This window comes from Bombus pyrosoma, linkage group LG2, assembly GCF_014825855.1.
Source record: "Bombus pyrosoma isolate SC7728 linkage group LG2, ASM1482585v1, whole genome shotgun sequence".
NCBI lineage: Eukaryota > Metazoa > Arthropoda > Insecta > Hymenoptera > Apidae > Bombus > Bombus pyrosoma.
Genome location: NC_057771.1, coordinates 4,252,010 through 4,269,631, shown reverse-complemented (window position 1 = coordinate 4,269,631; position 17,622 = coordinate 4,252,010). Strand labels below are relative to the sequence as shown.

At 28.3% G+C, this 17,622-nt stretch overlaps 2 protein-coding genes across 2 annotated transcripts; one reads left to right on the top strand and one right to left on the bottom strand.

The window, feature by feature from the left end:
* Nucleotides 1–2,361: 2,361 nt before the first annotated feature.
* On the bottom strand, nt 2,362–4,251 carry LOC122577617 (CCR4-NOT transcription complex subunit 11). The gene has a single exon (XM_043749025.1). The coding sequence runs from the start codon at nt 3,823–3,825 to the stop codon at nt 2,461–2,463; it is 1,365 nt and encodes a 454-aa protein (XP_043604960.1). The 5' UTR covers nt 3,826–4,251; the 3' UTR covers nt 2,362–2,460.
* Nucleotides 4,252–4,823: 572 nt separating this feature from the next.
* On the top strand, nt 4,824–16,961 carry LOC122577616. Its single transcript, XM_043749024.1, has 4 exons — nt 4,824–6,116; nt 9,041–9,285; nt 9,853–10,003; nt 10,269–16,961. The coding sequence occupies exons 1-4, from the start codon at nt 5,984–5,986 to the stop codon at nt 13,127–13,129; spliced, it is 3,390 nt and encodes a 1,129-aa protein (XP_043604959.1). The 5' UTR covers nt 4,824–5,983; the 3' UTR covers nt 13,130–16,961.
* The last annotated feature ends 661 nt before the right edge of the window (nt 16,962–17,622 follow it).

Genomic DNA, 17,622 nt, shown 5'->3' with positions numbered 1-17,622 from the left:
TTTTGCACAATAACATATTGAGAAAGATTAACTTAATATTCACAAATAAAGTATACTTATAATTGATCTAATTTTTAAGTCTGCAGAAAGTAAAAATAATTTTGTAATTTCCTCTATAACTTCGTACTCTTCTATATATTCGTTTTCTTTAAGTTGGTAATACAGATACTAATTGTAAGTATAGCACGCAGCATTTAAAACTGTTACGATTCAGTACCAATTTCGATATATTATTTTAATATGATCAATATTTCTGAAATTTTTAATTATGTAATAACATTGATAGCAAATCGAAAATAAAAATTTAACTGGAAGTTAAATTATTATCGAAATCAAATAAATGTAAGTACTTAAGTCATACATTTAAAGCAAATCATTATTTCATATTACATCGTAATTTAGAATTGTTTAGTAAATTTACTACCACAATATAACGAAATAGAATAGCTCAGAATAGCCTTAAATATTAATCCAAATTACTGAAGAGGATTTTAAAATATAAAACTATTTATCTCTAGCTAACATTTCCTTTGTTATCTTATTATTATTATTATTATATATTTGTACTTTAGACTCAGTGCCTGTTACAAAGAGGTTATTACATTCTTATTACTAGTTTCTCATACTATATGTATTAGATTCATATATTGAATTCTATCTCTTGAAATAGAGAAGCATTGTTATCAACTCTTATTTAAAATGATTTAAGTTAAACATTTTCATAACTTTCCAAATGAATTTTATGATTTTGTAATCATACTAAAAAAGTAACTACCGCGTAACTTTTTTAGTATTATTTACAAAAATAAAGATAACCTTGATTATTTATTGAAAAAATACATTTAACAAATTTTTGGTATTGCAATTTATTGTTTGATTGAGTGTTGACTAATCTTTGTTTGTAACATTCTTTTTCGTTCGATTATAATAAAACTGATATTAATATTTGAATTTAAAAAACAGTCTAATTAAAAATTAATAGTTTCTAATAAATAACATCCACAACTTCTACTATTATTTTGATTAGTTTAAACAAAAAAACTTCTCCTTCAAATTATTTTCAGAATGTATAATGACTGAAATCATTTTCGAAGTATGTAGTAGCTCAGCTTGATACGCATTAATAGTGCGAGCATTTAGATCTCTCGGCGATGCGGAAAACTTATGTACTTGTATGTATGTATGCGTGGCTTTTAACATAGGAATTTTATATTTCCATACAAGAAATTGAGAAATGTAAGATTTTAATCTATAATTTAGGAAACATAAATACAAAAATCTCCGGAAATTCACTACCGTGAAAGATTATTTAAAGAACATATTAATTTCCATTTGAAAATATTCAAAGATAATCTTGCAATAGATCATTGAATTTATTTTACAAATTACTTGAAATATAATGAAACGGATATTCTCAATGAAAATGGTTTTATTCTTGATTTACGAGTTATTTCTGAAGTAGATGGTAAAATGTAAACTATGTAAATATATATACGTACATAAAAAACGTAACAGTGTTACAAAAGTTAAAAATGTGGTGATTCACATGCTATAAATAGTTCACACATTTATTCTATTTTTACTTTTATACAGCTTGTTGTTATGTATAGCTTACTAACAGAAATCACAGCTTTTATTTGTATTTTTGTAGTATCAACACTAATATAGCAAAGTAATGAAATCGTTAAAACGGAAAATTTACATTATATGTATACACAAATATAGAATGAAGATATATATTTGCTATTTGTATATTTAGAATACTAACAATTAAGTTGATTGTAGTAAATAACAGTGATGACTGTATTGCATAAACAGTAAACACTGCCTTGAATGAATCAGAAAGGCGACATTAATGACAATGTAATATAATTAAATATTAGAATTTATTGTTTATGTCTATTGTATCCTTTATTTCATGTAATAAATGTTTATGACATGTTAATATTTTGTAAGATTTTGCTAACTTTGATAATGTAATATACAAATATTAAAAACTACATAGTAACAAAAAATATTTCGTCTGAGCGCAAATAATAGTCCATTTTATCTTTTCGTAAGTGCAATTTATGCAATTTTTTATTAATTATTAGGAAATAACATACATTATTTTTTAAGACATATATATTACAATATATCTATGACAATAGATAGTACACATATATTTCATTTAGTTCTAGCACAAAAATTATGAGATGAATAAGTATATTTTATATATATTATTGCAGATACACTTTTTCTTTTAATTATTTTAATGAAAATATTATATAGTACGTTAACATTTAATCGAAAATAAATGATAGCTAATAATTTACTTATCAAATACTAAAATTATACATAAACATCAATTATATATAAATATTTTAATTCGTTGTAATTTTTTCATAAAAAAATAGTTACAAAACTTCATAGCTCTATTAATTTTCTATTAAATATTTAAAAAGTATATTATTATCTATGTTAACACATATCCAATTTATTATTAGTGGGTGGAGCATTCAATCCACCAATGTCACCAGATTCAAGTTGTTTAAGTAGGCGAAAAAGAGCTGCAGCTTCCCTAATGCGGCTAAATTCAATGCAAAATGCTTGCACTTCAATAAAGAGTTCTTTCACATTTATGATTTTGTTTCTAATTAAGGATTGCAGAAAAACACAAACCAAACGTACTAAACGATTCTGCATATAACGATCTTTTATAGTTTCACAAGTAGAAATGCAATTACTAATGTATAAATGAACAAATTCTGTAGGTAGATCCACAGTAGTAGTTAACCTATTGACTACTTCCATTGAATGAAGAGACATCTCCATATTTACCAAAACACTAAAATATTCTGTTATTTGACTCGATTGCATAAGTTTCAACAAAACTTCAATTGCAATCAGAGGGTTATTCTCTACCAAATCTGGTAGCTTTCCTGGAGTAAGACCAATATGATATACCAGTTTTGGATCTCTATCCAATTCATTAACAAGATGCTGTTGTTGTTGTAACGTCAGTACACTTTTGAATGCTTTGCCCATTAATCTGCGAGCTTCTGCACCAGCACAATTTGAGACACACATATTAGTATCATATTCAATTGTAAATTGAGATGGTTCTGTAACATTGAACCATGGTAATTCATCGACTGAACGATAAAGAGGAGGTACTAATCTTAAAAACTCAGGTTGATAACTTTGACTACATAAAGGTGGATCATTGGCAGTTAAAACTTCTGTCATATTTTTTGTTGCATTTTTATCGATCTCTGTTACTTTAGAATGATCCATATCAGGTAAGATCACAGGATTTCCACATTTGGCGATGGAAGGTAATTCTGAACGACGCTCTGCTAGTTGTACTTGTAAATTACTTAAATCAACAGGTGGTACAGATACAAAATACAATTCATCCACAATTTGTCTTGGAGTTTTCTTTAAAATGTCCTTTTGGTTATATCCCAGTAAACTTATTAAAAGATTTTTTTCACATTGTGATAAAACTGGTATGTGTCCTGAAAAATTTGTCTTTGGTACTCCATTATTCGTATCTTCTTGGGACCTTAAAACCTGTACAAAAACAGACGCAAATGGTGTCGATGCTAGTGTTTCTCCTCTATAAAGGTCAAATAACAATGCAACTGCTATTATACGTTGAACATTTTTTGGCAATAAATCTATATGCTGTAAAAGGAGAACCAACGTCATTCCCACTTTAAATCGATCTTCTTTTGGAAATATTTGATGTAACTGATTACAAAGATTTTCCAAACTCGTGTCCAGGTTTTCTTCTTCAAGGATATCCAATAATTTTGTTAAATCTTTCGGAGTAAGCGTCATAATGCCTCAATAACAGATTGAACTAGGTTATAGCACCTCGATTATATTTTTTTTCCACGATTATATTCATGAATATCGAGGTTCAAATATAGTAATTCATTTCTTAAATTATTAATTACATATAACATATCAACTTGCAGTATTTTTGTATTATATACATTTAGTTTTGTCACATTTTTTAGTTGTTACTTTACAGGTTATGACTAGAATACATGCAGGATTACATGTAGGAATACATGTAGGAATACATGTAGAAATACATGTAGGATTTAATTATATGACCATGCTATCAACTCAATTGAAAATAATGAACCATTTCTATCGTAGTATGGAATTGAGTGTTATAGAATTGTAGAAAAAACAGTAGAAACAGTAGAAATATATGTACTATATCGTAGTAACAGCAAACTACTTTAGCGCTATCTATTTCATTATTTGTATCGCGCCAATTTCAAAACTCATGTAACATATGTATATACATCAATATAATTTCATACATTTGTTGATAAATTTATTTACAGATTACTTATGTCTCAAATAATTTACAAACTTATACGATTCTTTCCAAAAGTCCATATTTTTAAATGCTCTATTTCTTTTTATTGTTCTTATTAATAAATATTATTTAATTAGTCTAAAACTAAAAACAAATATATATAAACAGTTCGTATATGAATATCTCTGGTTACACTGTACAGTTCTGTTGTTAATAATACTATATAATATTAAACAGATACATATTATGTATATGTGTTTTCAAATTGTTTATTACAAGTAAAGAATACTCATATATAATATGCTATATTCTTAATTGTATATATGGATGTAATTATTTTTTTCATTAACTAATTTCCTAATATATATATATATATATATCCATATTTCATCCATATACAAATCTTCAATACATATCTTCATCCTGAGAAAATACTTAATATCTAAGATCATTATATGTAAAATTTCAACTTACAATAAAGAAAGAAAATGAAATGAACTATATTTTTTTCAGATTACGATCTATATTTCTTTGCTTGAGAATTTCCGGTGTATAGAAACTATATAAATTAGAAAGAATTATATATATGTATATGTATAGGACATGCTCAAAGTATAGTTAGGTTTGCTAAGATCAAAGATAGTTGTAAGTTTGATCATTCATAGTTTAGGGAATTTATAATTATTATCTAATAATATTAGTAAATGTAACTTTTTATAGTAATGGTACTTTTAAAACAATCTTTTTGCTTTTTAAGTCGATTTACACATTATTACACATCAGCATAAGTTTAGTTAATAATAATCCTTATGTAAAATTTAATTTAAGTATAAATAACAGTCATAAACTAATAATGTTCTATTTTCTAAAATTCTATTTTCTCATTGAGTAATTTAACATCATATGCGAAAGATTTGAAATTTTCATTTCCTAATTACCTCTATACACATTGTATGTATTCATCTAAATTACACGTTAATCATTAATTTATTATCATTTTCTTAAATACTTTTACCAAATAATATATACTATTGGCTGATGTATCATCATTCAAGGATTGTGAATTATTCTTGAAAAGTGATTTGTAACAATAGCGGCGCGTGCGTTTCCGCTTTATAAAAATTAATCCATATAAGAATCATTTCTTTACACTCCTACGGCTTACATTCATGCAATACTTCTAGGCTAGGTATGAGGTATGAGAAATACGGTCAGCTCTGAAACGGTGAAGGAATGCCAGGGTCCCCCACTGATCTCGCATACTCGTTCCCTCTCTGCCCCCGGCCCTCTGTAAATTGTGCAGAGATGGAATCCCCACCTCATAGGCAGAAGCACCTGTTGCGCAGCTACCTGTTTTACTCGATCCATGGGGCCGTTCTCTCTTTTCTCTTTCTCTTACTACTTCTTCTCTTTCTCTTTAGTATCGTGCACGGTGTCACGGCAGTAGGACGGTCTCCGATCGCGGTGCTGATTCTTCGGTAAAGGGCAACGACTCACGAAGTGAAAATAATGTCTTCTTGTGCACATCGAATGGAATCGCGGTGAACAGTGTGAAACCTAGTCTGTTCAAAGGTTTAGGACGGATATTTCTTGGAGAAGAAACGTGAGTACGCTGCAGCAGCCAGGTTGGAAATGTATCGAAGGAGAGTGTAAGAAGGAGCAATGGAGGACGAGCCACGGGATACCTGTTTTGGGGCAGGAAATGTGGCAGGGGCTGTAATCGGTACTTTCCTTACAACAATTCTCCTGCTGCTGGTTGCTGCGCTCCTTTACAGACAGTGGCGTAGGCACAAGGGTGAGTCCTCGTATTTCATAGATGTAGAAATCCTATCAACTGCCGGTAATAATGTGTCATAGGATCCGTAATGACAGATCGTGGTTTACATTCATGATCCTGTGTTCGCTCGAGCGCGCTCTAGCTGTTAAATTCAAGCTATCGCAACGACGTTCTTGCGACAACTAATTTGCTCATTCAAAGAACAAATGGTATTTTATCATTGAGGATAACAATTTGTTGCACTTACCGACTTGTAGTCATACTTTTACGATATCAAACATATGCAAAGTCAATGAGGTTTATTGCACAATAAATCGGAATTTATTCCTACGCGCTATTTCTCCGCAACTTCTATAGAAATACATCAAACGCACGATGCAAAAGAACTCCGCCCTGGCACGCGGAACAATTATATGCATATTTTCTAATCGATCGACTGAAAGTTGAGCAATTTAGACACAACTGATGAACTCATAGATGAAAGAAATACAATTATGTAACTAATCGATGTTTCTCAACAATACAACTTTGTGATGTAAAACATTCTGTAAACCAAAACATCATGTGCCATTGAAGATGTAGAAAAGATCTATCTATTGAAATGACCTACTAGGTAGATTGGATAATCTCCGAAGAATTGTCATAAAAATTTTACATGAATAATTAGAGATAATAGAATGATATATACCATAGTAAAAGAAATTCAAAGAAATATTCCTTGCCATTTCGTACATTCTATCAACGTGTGTTGCATATTACAAACCTTTTCGCTATTGCGTCGCAATTGATGCGTATATCCACGCAAAAGGTAGACCTTGAAGTGCCACTCGAGAGACACAATAAGACACGAAAGTCTCTCTAGCTCGATACATTGGAATCTCTATCTGGTGGAATGATGTTTACAGATTAGAATGTAAAATATCTCCTACGGAATGTGCATTCTTTACTTTGGGATCGACTTTTAGGATTATAGAATATACTACATGTGAAACGTTAAATTGGTACAGAACCGATATAGATAGTTAAACAGTGTTTTTCAATTCAAAATAATATATAAATATAAGAAGAACTTTTCTCCTTTTCTTTCTTTTCTTTTATTTACCTCGGAATTACCAAATAGTTAGAAAAAATTCCTATATAATTATAGTTACGTATATCGCTTAGTATAAATGATAATTGCATTTATAAATATTTATTAATTCTGTTTGAAATTTAAATCACACGCAAAATTAATTTGTAGAAATGGAAGTTTGATCAATTGCGAAATGAATAAGATTGTATAAATATATAATGAAAATAAAAGTTAAAATAATAATAGCAAGTACATTAGGAAAAGATATTAACAGTGACAAATGAATGTTGTTACTTAAAAATGATGTTACTTAACAAGTATCGAATTACCTAATAATGGATAAATGGAATCTGAGATTATCTAAGATACTCGATTCAAATTATAAGAACTCTGTTATAATTGAAAATATTTGATACATTAGATATAAATAGCAATTAATTTAATGATAAAGATTTATTTATATTTAATATTGATTAACTTTTATATAAATGTTTAGAGAAACAAACACACATATAAAATTAATCATTATCTGGTCAAATGATGAGCATAGTAGTAGAGTGATAATGTTTCAAGTTAAATTTAAAGCATTTATAGTAAAAATACACAAATACACAAATTGAAGTTATTGTCCGTACAAAGGGCAGCCGAAATTTACTTGTACTATCTCGATAATATATTGTACTACATATATACATATACTACGCAATCTGTGTACCGTATAGTACCTCCTGGTACATATATGATACATAGTACACAAGTACATACATATATTCTTATTATAAATTAGTTCTTCTTTATTATAAATTTTATTATAAATTAGTAGAAAGATCTGAATAATAACGAAACTTACTAATTGTGTAAATTAAACCTATCGTAGAGAATCGAACTTATTATATGATTTAAGTTTCTTCGTAAATGAAAAATACACCTCGAAACAACCAGAATAGCATGTAATTTTTAATATATGCGTAAACGTAGTAGGCAGACAAGGGTATGCTAAACGCGGTAAATAAGCGCAAATCTATAGAATGATGTCACCGTATGTAGTAATACAATTTACGTAATATCTCTCAAATACCTCTAAAATGGCCAATATCCATTATATTTCCTTATATACATAATTTTTTTATATTAATTCGATGCGTTGTTTAATACGTCGTACGTATGTACATATAATCTATTCGTCTAGACCGTTAAGTCAATATGTAATATTAATTAGTAATAGCGTAATAAAAGAGTTTTCTGTTGTTCATATAACACGCATTTGTATCTCAGTTTTTCTTTCAGGATCGTAAAACTTAACTTTCTTGGCGCTTATTAAGATCCGTCTGTATATTATAACAAATGAACATAAATGAGCACGAACAGGCGGAATCAGATAATTCAAGCAGTAGCTGGCATCAACGAACTACAACGATATCGAATAAACGCGTATTATACATATACTATGAAAATCGTATTCGCTCTGTTAATTAATGTATCTTTCAAAAAATTTCATACTTTTTATATAACATATCGGAATACGTTACAATTTGTAAACAGAGAAGGAGTAGTTAAATTACTATAAGCGTAGTTTATGCGATAACAATGTCATGTAAAAAAAATATATCAAATTCCGATACATAGGCAATATGGTTAAACGAAAAATAATATTTATTGAACATTTACTCAGATAGAAAGTAATTTAAAATTTAAATACTTATATAATAATTTTCGAGGCAAGTATTCGGTCATGAGAATTTATTTTATTTATTATAAAAGTATATTTTAAAAATAGGATATAAAAACATAAGTTCTATGAAAACATTGATTTTTAATGGTTTGAAATAATTAATCTCGATCGATAACAATATCAAACAAATATCTTTAGGAAAACACTTAGTACTGGTGACTGATCCAGAAATCGTCGAAGAAGCCTATGCCTTTGACAATCCTTGTTTCAAGGATGTCACAACATCGTCAACTAACCGAATTCGAGAGGTACCGGTGTCTCTGACACCTGGAGATACTTCAAGCAAAGATTCTGCACGATGGTCTACCTCCTGGACATCCTTAGGACTGGGCTCGACTAACCGCACCGAAAAACGAAAAACTCTCGACGATTCGTGCCTTGGAGTAAGTTTTGTCTCTTTTTCCTCCCGTTTCACGATATAATACAGAAATTATATTACAAATGAAGTCATAACGTTGTAAGAAAAATACGAAAAGAATATGCATATCTTCCTTTGTAGTAAGCGATGTAAAAGTTTTTTATGAAGCAGACTACAGTGATTGTAAAATAAACATTTCGTTTCAATATTCCAAACATAGAAGGTATTGTGCATAGCCAAATTTGGTTGGATGTACAGTTAATCTAGCCATCTTCGATACGTGCCTTTATGTTCCTTGGCGAGGAGGAAGTCCATGGCGTATGAGTCGAATTATAAAGCTAATTTTTACAAAATGAACGTTTGAAATGTATGCAAGAAGTGAATATAAGGAGAAGCACGTAATATAATAAAATCGAAGTTTTCTATGTAGATCAAAGAACGCTGATGATTTAAAGGAATAGGAAAAGAATATGTTAAATATCATTTTAATATGTGTAATATGATTTATTGAAAGAAGTAATACTTGTAACATTGCAATTATCGATGATGTGTTATTTTCAATTCGATTAATCAGAGATTTCTTTTTGTGCAGCCGAAAGCAACAAGGATCAATATAGTTAGCTTAAAAAGCCGAGATTTCACAGGGCTGGGATTTAATATTTGTGGCAATATGAGAGAAGGAATTTTTGTTAAAGATCTTCTACATCGTGGACCTGCATCAGAATCTGGTCGAATACATCCAGGTTAGTCGTTATTTTTATATCCGAGAACTAAATATTTTAAAGCAATCGTTATACCTTTATAACCAGTCGATAATTAGCCAAATTTAAATTTACTTGACATATTTTCAAATTCGATTCTCTTGAAAACGAAGATTCGGTTAAAAGAATTTTATTCCACATCTTCGACTTATTCTTGTACGTAGAATCACCCTTATTAAATACCAAATATATGTAAATAGCAATAAATTTGAAGAAAGTTAATTCTTTTCCATTATTATATTCACAGGTGATCGTATAGCTAGTGTAAAAATCAGTTTTCGGAATATGGTTTACGAGGATGCCTTAACGATTTTAAGTTATGCTTCCCCGTACGACGTAAAGCTTGAGGTAGAAAGCGGTGGAATTGGATCAAAGCCAACCACACTTTTGAAAAAAAGTGTTGGTCCTAGCGCTGCAAGAATTTGTCATCCTTTATACAGGAGTCAATCAATTCCAGAACTCTCACAATCGAAGAGTATTGCGAAGAGACTCTTCATAGTTGATCCGAATGACTCTATCAATTCTAACTATTCGACGATGAATTCGACTTTAAAATCCACAAAATCCACACCAAACAGTCAAATATTTGAAAAATGTCATGATGAGTCCAAGGGCAATCACTATAAATTTGGTATTAAGGTTTTACCCTCCCTTGATGGAACTGTTCATCGCATTGAAAATCAAAATGAACATAACACAAATCTTGAAAGAAAACATTCAAAGAAACTCGGTACAGAGAAACATTTGTCAAATATGAACGAAGCTTCCAGAATTGGTGACAAAAAGGAAGAAGCTCAATGTCAACAAACGTCACAAGTATTGCAAGTTCCTAAGGGAAAAAGTGATACCTTCGAACCGCATAACGATACATTAAATAAAAGCAGTAAACTTAGTGATACGTCGATTCATGTACCATCTGAAGTACCAACAGAAGTTCATAACGCAGCTATGGCCGCTCGTAGAAATCGAAAAAATAGTTCTGAGCTATTAAATACCTCAAAAAATATAGATTCCATAGAGGTAGAGGATTCCAAAAATCAGCAAAAGAATAAAAGGAAAGCTCCACCACCACCAAAAAGCAATAATTACGATATCGAATGTACTTCTACTATGAAGAAAGATTCATCGACTACGAAAGAATACGATTTAAGAAAAGAAGATGAAATCAATCGTATTACTGATTATACGGATTCTTTATCTGAATATATAAAGAAAGTACGCGAAACTACAGAAAGAATAAATCCACGTGTAGAAGAAAAAGTAGAAACTTTGATAATTGATGGAAGACATTCTGAATCTGACACTGACAGCGAAATTCAAAATAGTTTTACGACTATCGAATTGAACTCAGCTGATATTACAATTCATCGGACACCTGTACCGGAGACAAATAACGACGAAGATGAAGAAGACGATGTTTACAGGAAAGCTGCGAGCTTAGGTGATCTATCAAAGTACGAATGCAGAACATCGGCAACACTTGAAAGAGCACAAAGTCTGGATATGACTGATACCGGCACGAAGAAACGTAAAGCACCTCTACCACCGGAGGATATTAATGAATCTACGGAAGATTTAACTAAGCTTGATCAAATGGATACTTTTGATAGAAGATTATTGAAAAAGTCGAATGAATGGGGTAATTTAGAAGATGTTGTATGGCGTAAAAAACAGGATTCGGAAGATAAGTCGAAAAAATCAAAAATTAGAAAAAAGAGTAATGGTTCGCTCGAACGATCTAAATCTTCTATAGAAATTAAGTTAAAAGATGAAACTTCTGACTCGAAAGAACTAAATCCTACAGACGACGAAACTAGTATCGAACTTTATAATCTTCCCTTGAGCAAAAGACTTACAGAAGAATTTATTCATGCAGAACGAATGTTCAATCCAGATGAAGATAATTCTCTGAGCAGAATTGTTAATGATGGAAATGTTATTAAAAGTCCTACAGTCGAAGAAGTAGAATTACAATTTAAAAAGGAAATCTCATTACCCGACGATTTTAACAATGATAGTATGATACTAAATGAACAATTTTCGGATCATGATGAAAAAATAGTGAATAAAGATTTCGAGAAAGCTTTGAAACATTTTGAAACATATGTACAAAAGCCGACAATATTAGATTCCTCTAAACATGACTTATTTCGTTTCAAAAACTGGAAGGAAGATAGTTCATTAACATCGAATGAAATGATTTCGTATGCCGGTAAAAAATCTGTCAATGAAGAACCAGTGACAAAAATTAATATTAAGAGAGGATGCCATGCATGCGATGAGAACTGTAATCGTCATGAAACCTGCAAGAAAAAATCATTTACAAAAAGATCATCAACCCCAATACCTTTACAAGACTATTCTCCCAATTCAATGGAAGGTAGTAGTTCCAATTCGATAACAATTAACGACGAAAAGGAACAAATCTCGATGTCCCATATCCATGGATCGACGTTTAAAGATAAAGAAAGTAGAAGTGAAAAGTCATCACTAAATTCGAACTCGTCGTCAAGACGAGTAATTGAAGTCCCCATAAATCAAAGAATCGATCGAGAAAATGACGAAGACGAAGACGAATACGAATTCGGTTCTGGTGTAACTATAAATAACAAAAACTTATTTGATCGTGAGGATCGTCGTAACATTAACAATATCAGTGTTTCAAGTGGTGAAAACAGTGAAGATAGCGGGTTAGTTGGTGAATCAATGGATTATAATCCACAAGACTTTGATAATCGACCACCACTCCCAGATACGCCAATGCCACAAAAAACGACTTATATTACGGAAATCAAACTTTCTACTAATAGAGAGGAATTTCAAGAAGATGACAACGAGAGCAGTGAAACGCTTTCCACAGTGGAAAGTAAGGGTAAGAAACCGATGCAAAACGAAATCAAAACGACTTCAAATGGAAAACCTACAACTAATAAAAAGCCTCCCGTTCCTCCCAGAAGAACAGACATTACGAAATCTAATAAAAAAGGAAATACAGAAAAACAAGTTATTTATGTAACCGAATATAAATCTAATGAATCGAAAGAATCGGATGGTTCAGACGCGTCTCATGAAATCAAACAACCAGATAATTGGTCCGCAGAGACATGATCGATAAATTATTTTAGGAAATAAGAAATAAAATCGGACATAAGAATAAAGTATTAGCGAATTACAAATAATCAATAATGTTTTCGAGGTTTTAGATTAAAAGTAATAAATACATATTATAAACTGAAAGAGCAATTCTAAACATTAATATTAAAATTAATAGCAATATTTTTTCTACTATAACCATTTTTTTTTTTTTTTTTTTTTTTTTTTTTTTAGTACAGGAATAAGACAGATATTATAATCAAGTATGAAAATTTTAATACTATATAAAGCTAAAATTAGAATATACTGTACTTAAACTTCTTCACACGGAGAAATCACATCAATCGTAATGTGTATGTACTACTTATAGTGCTCATCCTAAATAGATCTGCTCTTGAACTAGTCTTGAACTAGAAAATTTTATCTAGTATCCTCCTCAATCTTCTGAAAAGACTGGCTCTTGTTTGAAAAAACATGTTTTTTGATCATTTGATAAAAATATTTGTTGTCATAATTATATTTATTTTATAACACATTTCTTGTTTTAAAAATTATTACAATTAGAATTTGTATCATATATGATTCGCATCTGTGTAAAATAGTACAGTATTAAAGAGTATCATACATACCAAAAATTGTATGTATTTTGCATGCGCTTTTTTAAACATCATATTTTATTACAATAATAAGAAATTACAAAACTATGGTTTAAAATATTTCAGAAATAGATTAATGAAATTATTAATACATTTACATAATACATGGTTATAAATGAGCAATAATTATACAAGTCCATATTATTGAATTTCAAATATAATAATATTAATTAACTTAAACAAATAATTCATAGAAACAATGTAATTAGCAAAATCATTCAAAATTCACATTTTATGAAAACGAATTTAAAATATTGTAAATTTTTAAATATATTAATTATTGCTATATGTATATATATTTGAATACTTTTTATCTATCGAATGCTCGTATACCGTCAGTACTGTGATAGATGATCTATCGCAATAAATGATTTATGCGTGTATTAAATCAGGATTTATTAGAAATTTGCATATACATGTGTATAATTATTAAACAAATTTTAAGACAATAAATACGTACTAACTAATGACCATATGATACATGAGAATGTTAACAATAAAATTATTGATTCGATTATTGATATTAGATGATATTTCACAATTTGATCAACACAAATTTAGTACGAGGCAAAAATATTTATTATAAGTTTTTCTAAATTTTTTTATATGTGTAAAAATATAAATATGGATATGACTGTAGTAAAAATTCATTTTTTTATATTATACTTTATATTAACGCAATATTAACAATAATAGGGTAACATGGGGCAAAGCAAAACTGTAACAATATGAAATAATGTTGTTATTATAATGTACGAATATTATATAGTATCCATACTATTTTATTATCATACATTATCATTTCATATAAAAAATAAATTAATAATTATAATAGTGTCATTTTTTAAATATAAAATGAATATTTTTTAAACACTGCTGATAATTATTAACATCTTTTTACAAAAATAACTCATATGAAAGCTTATAAACAATGTTTATATTATAAAATGTACATAAAAATATAATATAACGATAAACGACGACAAAACCAGTTATAAAGCTTTGGTTATACAAACAGTATAGCAATATGTTTGTATACGTTATTAAATTCTATTACATTATTATTTTACCGAATAAAAGTTTCCCTATTAAACTTCTAACCTTCTAAACTTTCTACACTAGAAAATATGTTCTATCTGTTGTAGGAATCATGATTTTGATATTTTCATAATTCTTCTATATAATCATATTTTCTTCATTTCAAATGAATATTAATACAGACAAATTTACAGCAAAGTAATCATCATTGAAGAAAAATACATAAAAATGATAAAAATGTAACAATCATCTTTACCTCATGTTACTCGCCATTTCACTGCAGTTAGCTGCAAAATACTATGAATATATGTACACAGAATTTTGCCACATTTGTTTATTGATATATATTATATATAGTAAACATTTAAAGGTTCTATTTCATGTTATTAAATCCGTCCATTATATATTGTTAATTGAGAATATTTGAAAAACAAGGGAACATAATAAAACATTATATTATACGTATATATGTATATAGGAAAATTTCAAGAAGCTAATTATACATTGATTTAACAGATTAGTGAAATAAGCAATCAATAATTTGTCATAATTATAATTACATAATATTATCTCTCACTTTATTCATCTTCACTTATAAATCATATCAACATTTTGTATGTGCATGTAATTTTAGGGTAGGAAGTGTTTCAAATTATTATCTCATCAATATATATTTGAAATGCAAAAATAATCACACAGTTTTATATTTAAAATTGTTATTGACGCAAATCCATTTCATCATGGCTACAATTTCAAATATGGAAAATTACTTCTTATAGAAAAAAATAGTATTCATATACATATATATCATTTACATAAATTCTAAATAGATCTACTCTTTCGTACTGATCTTATAAATTAAATGAGATGTCACAAATATAAATATAAAAGCATACTTTCCAAATTATTATATTAATCTCTTTCATATTTAGAACTTGACAATAATTTAATACATGTGTAGGATTTTGGTTGAAGTATAGGTGCTTTTTCTAGTCTGTTTATTCCATAACCTGTTTTAGAACCATTCTGTGTGCATTTCGATTATTTATAAGGCTGTGTGCATACCTGAATATCATAATTCGAAAAATAATTTCTTGTATAAGAAATTAAATAAATATATAAATTATGCAAATTATGCAAACAAAAATGCCTTAATTTTTAAGTAAATTAATGATATATGTTTCAACATACCTTAAATTGGTATTGATAGTGATAACTAAATTTAACTTCTTGAAATAATTTTACATGTAAATATAAGATCATGTTTGCTAAAATAAGTCATTTATTTCGTAATTTCTTCAAAATTAAAGTGCAATTTTATTTGTTAAATAATATATATGTACATTTTTATTAAGAAAAAGAGTGTACAGTTAGAAATGTTTTTTGTTGTAAATAGAGGCCAGTTACAGATGTTTCGTTATGCATGATTCAATTCGAGAGGCAAATGATCAAAAATGAAAAATTTATTATAATTAAATTTTCTTTAGAGTTCTTAACATTACTAAGACTTAAATAACAGTTTGTAATTTTTAGGAAAGTAATTAATTAAGTAAAATTTCTTTATATGTAAGCCAAAATAATATACTATACATGTGAAATCGATCTGAGTCACATGTTGAATGATTTTACATTTTTCTTAGTATTAACTTAACAAATTAAACAAAACAGATTAGTTCATTTCGATATTAAAAAAAGAAATTGAAGTTTTAAAATAAAAAAAAAAGGGAATATCTTTAGTAGTATTTATCTGCTGTTAAGGTACTAATATTGTCCAAGGACATTTTGTACTAATCTGTAAACAATGCTATTTAAACATTCCCGTTTCTTGTATATTGCTATTTTTATGCGTTTCTTAATTGTTATCTACTGTGAACGATTCTTATTATATAAGAATCTAACAAAATGAAGGACTTTATTGAATCATATAATCATAAACTGCAAAATATTGTAATAAAATTATACACATTAATGTTAAAAATAAAGAATCAGACAAGTATTTACTAACAAAACGAATGTAACAGTTTAGAAAGTATCTATATAATACGCATACATATATTTTTCTGTATTTAAATAGACTTCTTGCAACGATACGAATTTTTCGAATCGTCTGATGTATGTAAAATGTTGTAAATATATGTTATTGATACTTATAATCTGATGTATTTTAATCATTTCATTATATAGCTATGAGACCAGTTTTCTTCGATGCTTAACAAGATTTAAGCAATTATAATAATTAATTTTTGGTTTAGCTGTATAAAATAACAAACATACAAATTTGTATTATTTGTATTTTAAAAATATTTTTCATATCTTCACATTTAGTTTACAATCTCGTTGGCATCGATCGTATTTTTATAAATTAAAAAATTATCGATAAAAATTTATCATCGAATGAGGACACTACTCGGAAGATATTTCAAATGAAAAACTGAAGACCACAATTTGATATAAATTTTAATTTCGACGTATACGTTTCATTTCGACCGAATTTTATCTGATAAAAGTAAATTCCTTACAAAATACTGGATGACATACACAAAAATTTAAATAATTGTATCTAAACATATATTTATGAAGTGGTTGAATAAAAAGGTAACTATCTAAAAATCCAAAATCTATTATATATATCATAAACTTCATACGTTAAACATTGTTTAATTTATTATGCTAAAATTTACATATTCATTTTGAGTGATATTAAACATATATAATGCATATTTAAGTAGTAAAAGCTGTTATGGTATACAAAATACATAAATTTATGTTCGTGAAAATAGTACAATTTTATCTTGTATAAAATATGACAACAAT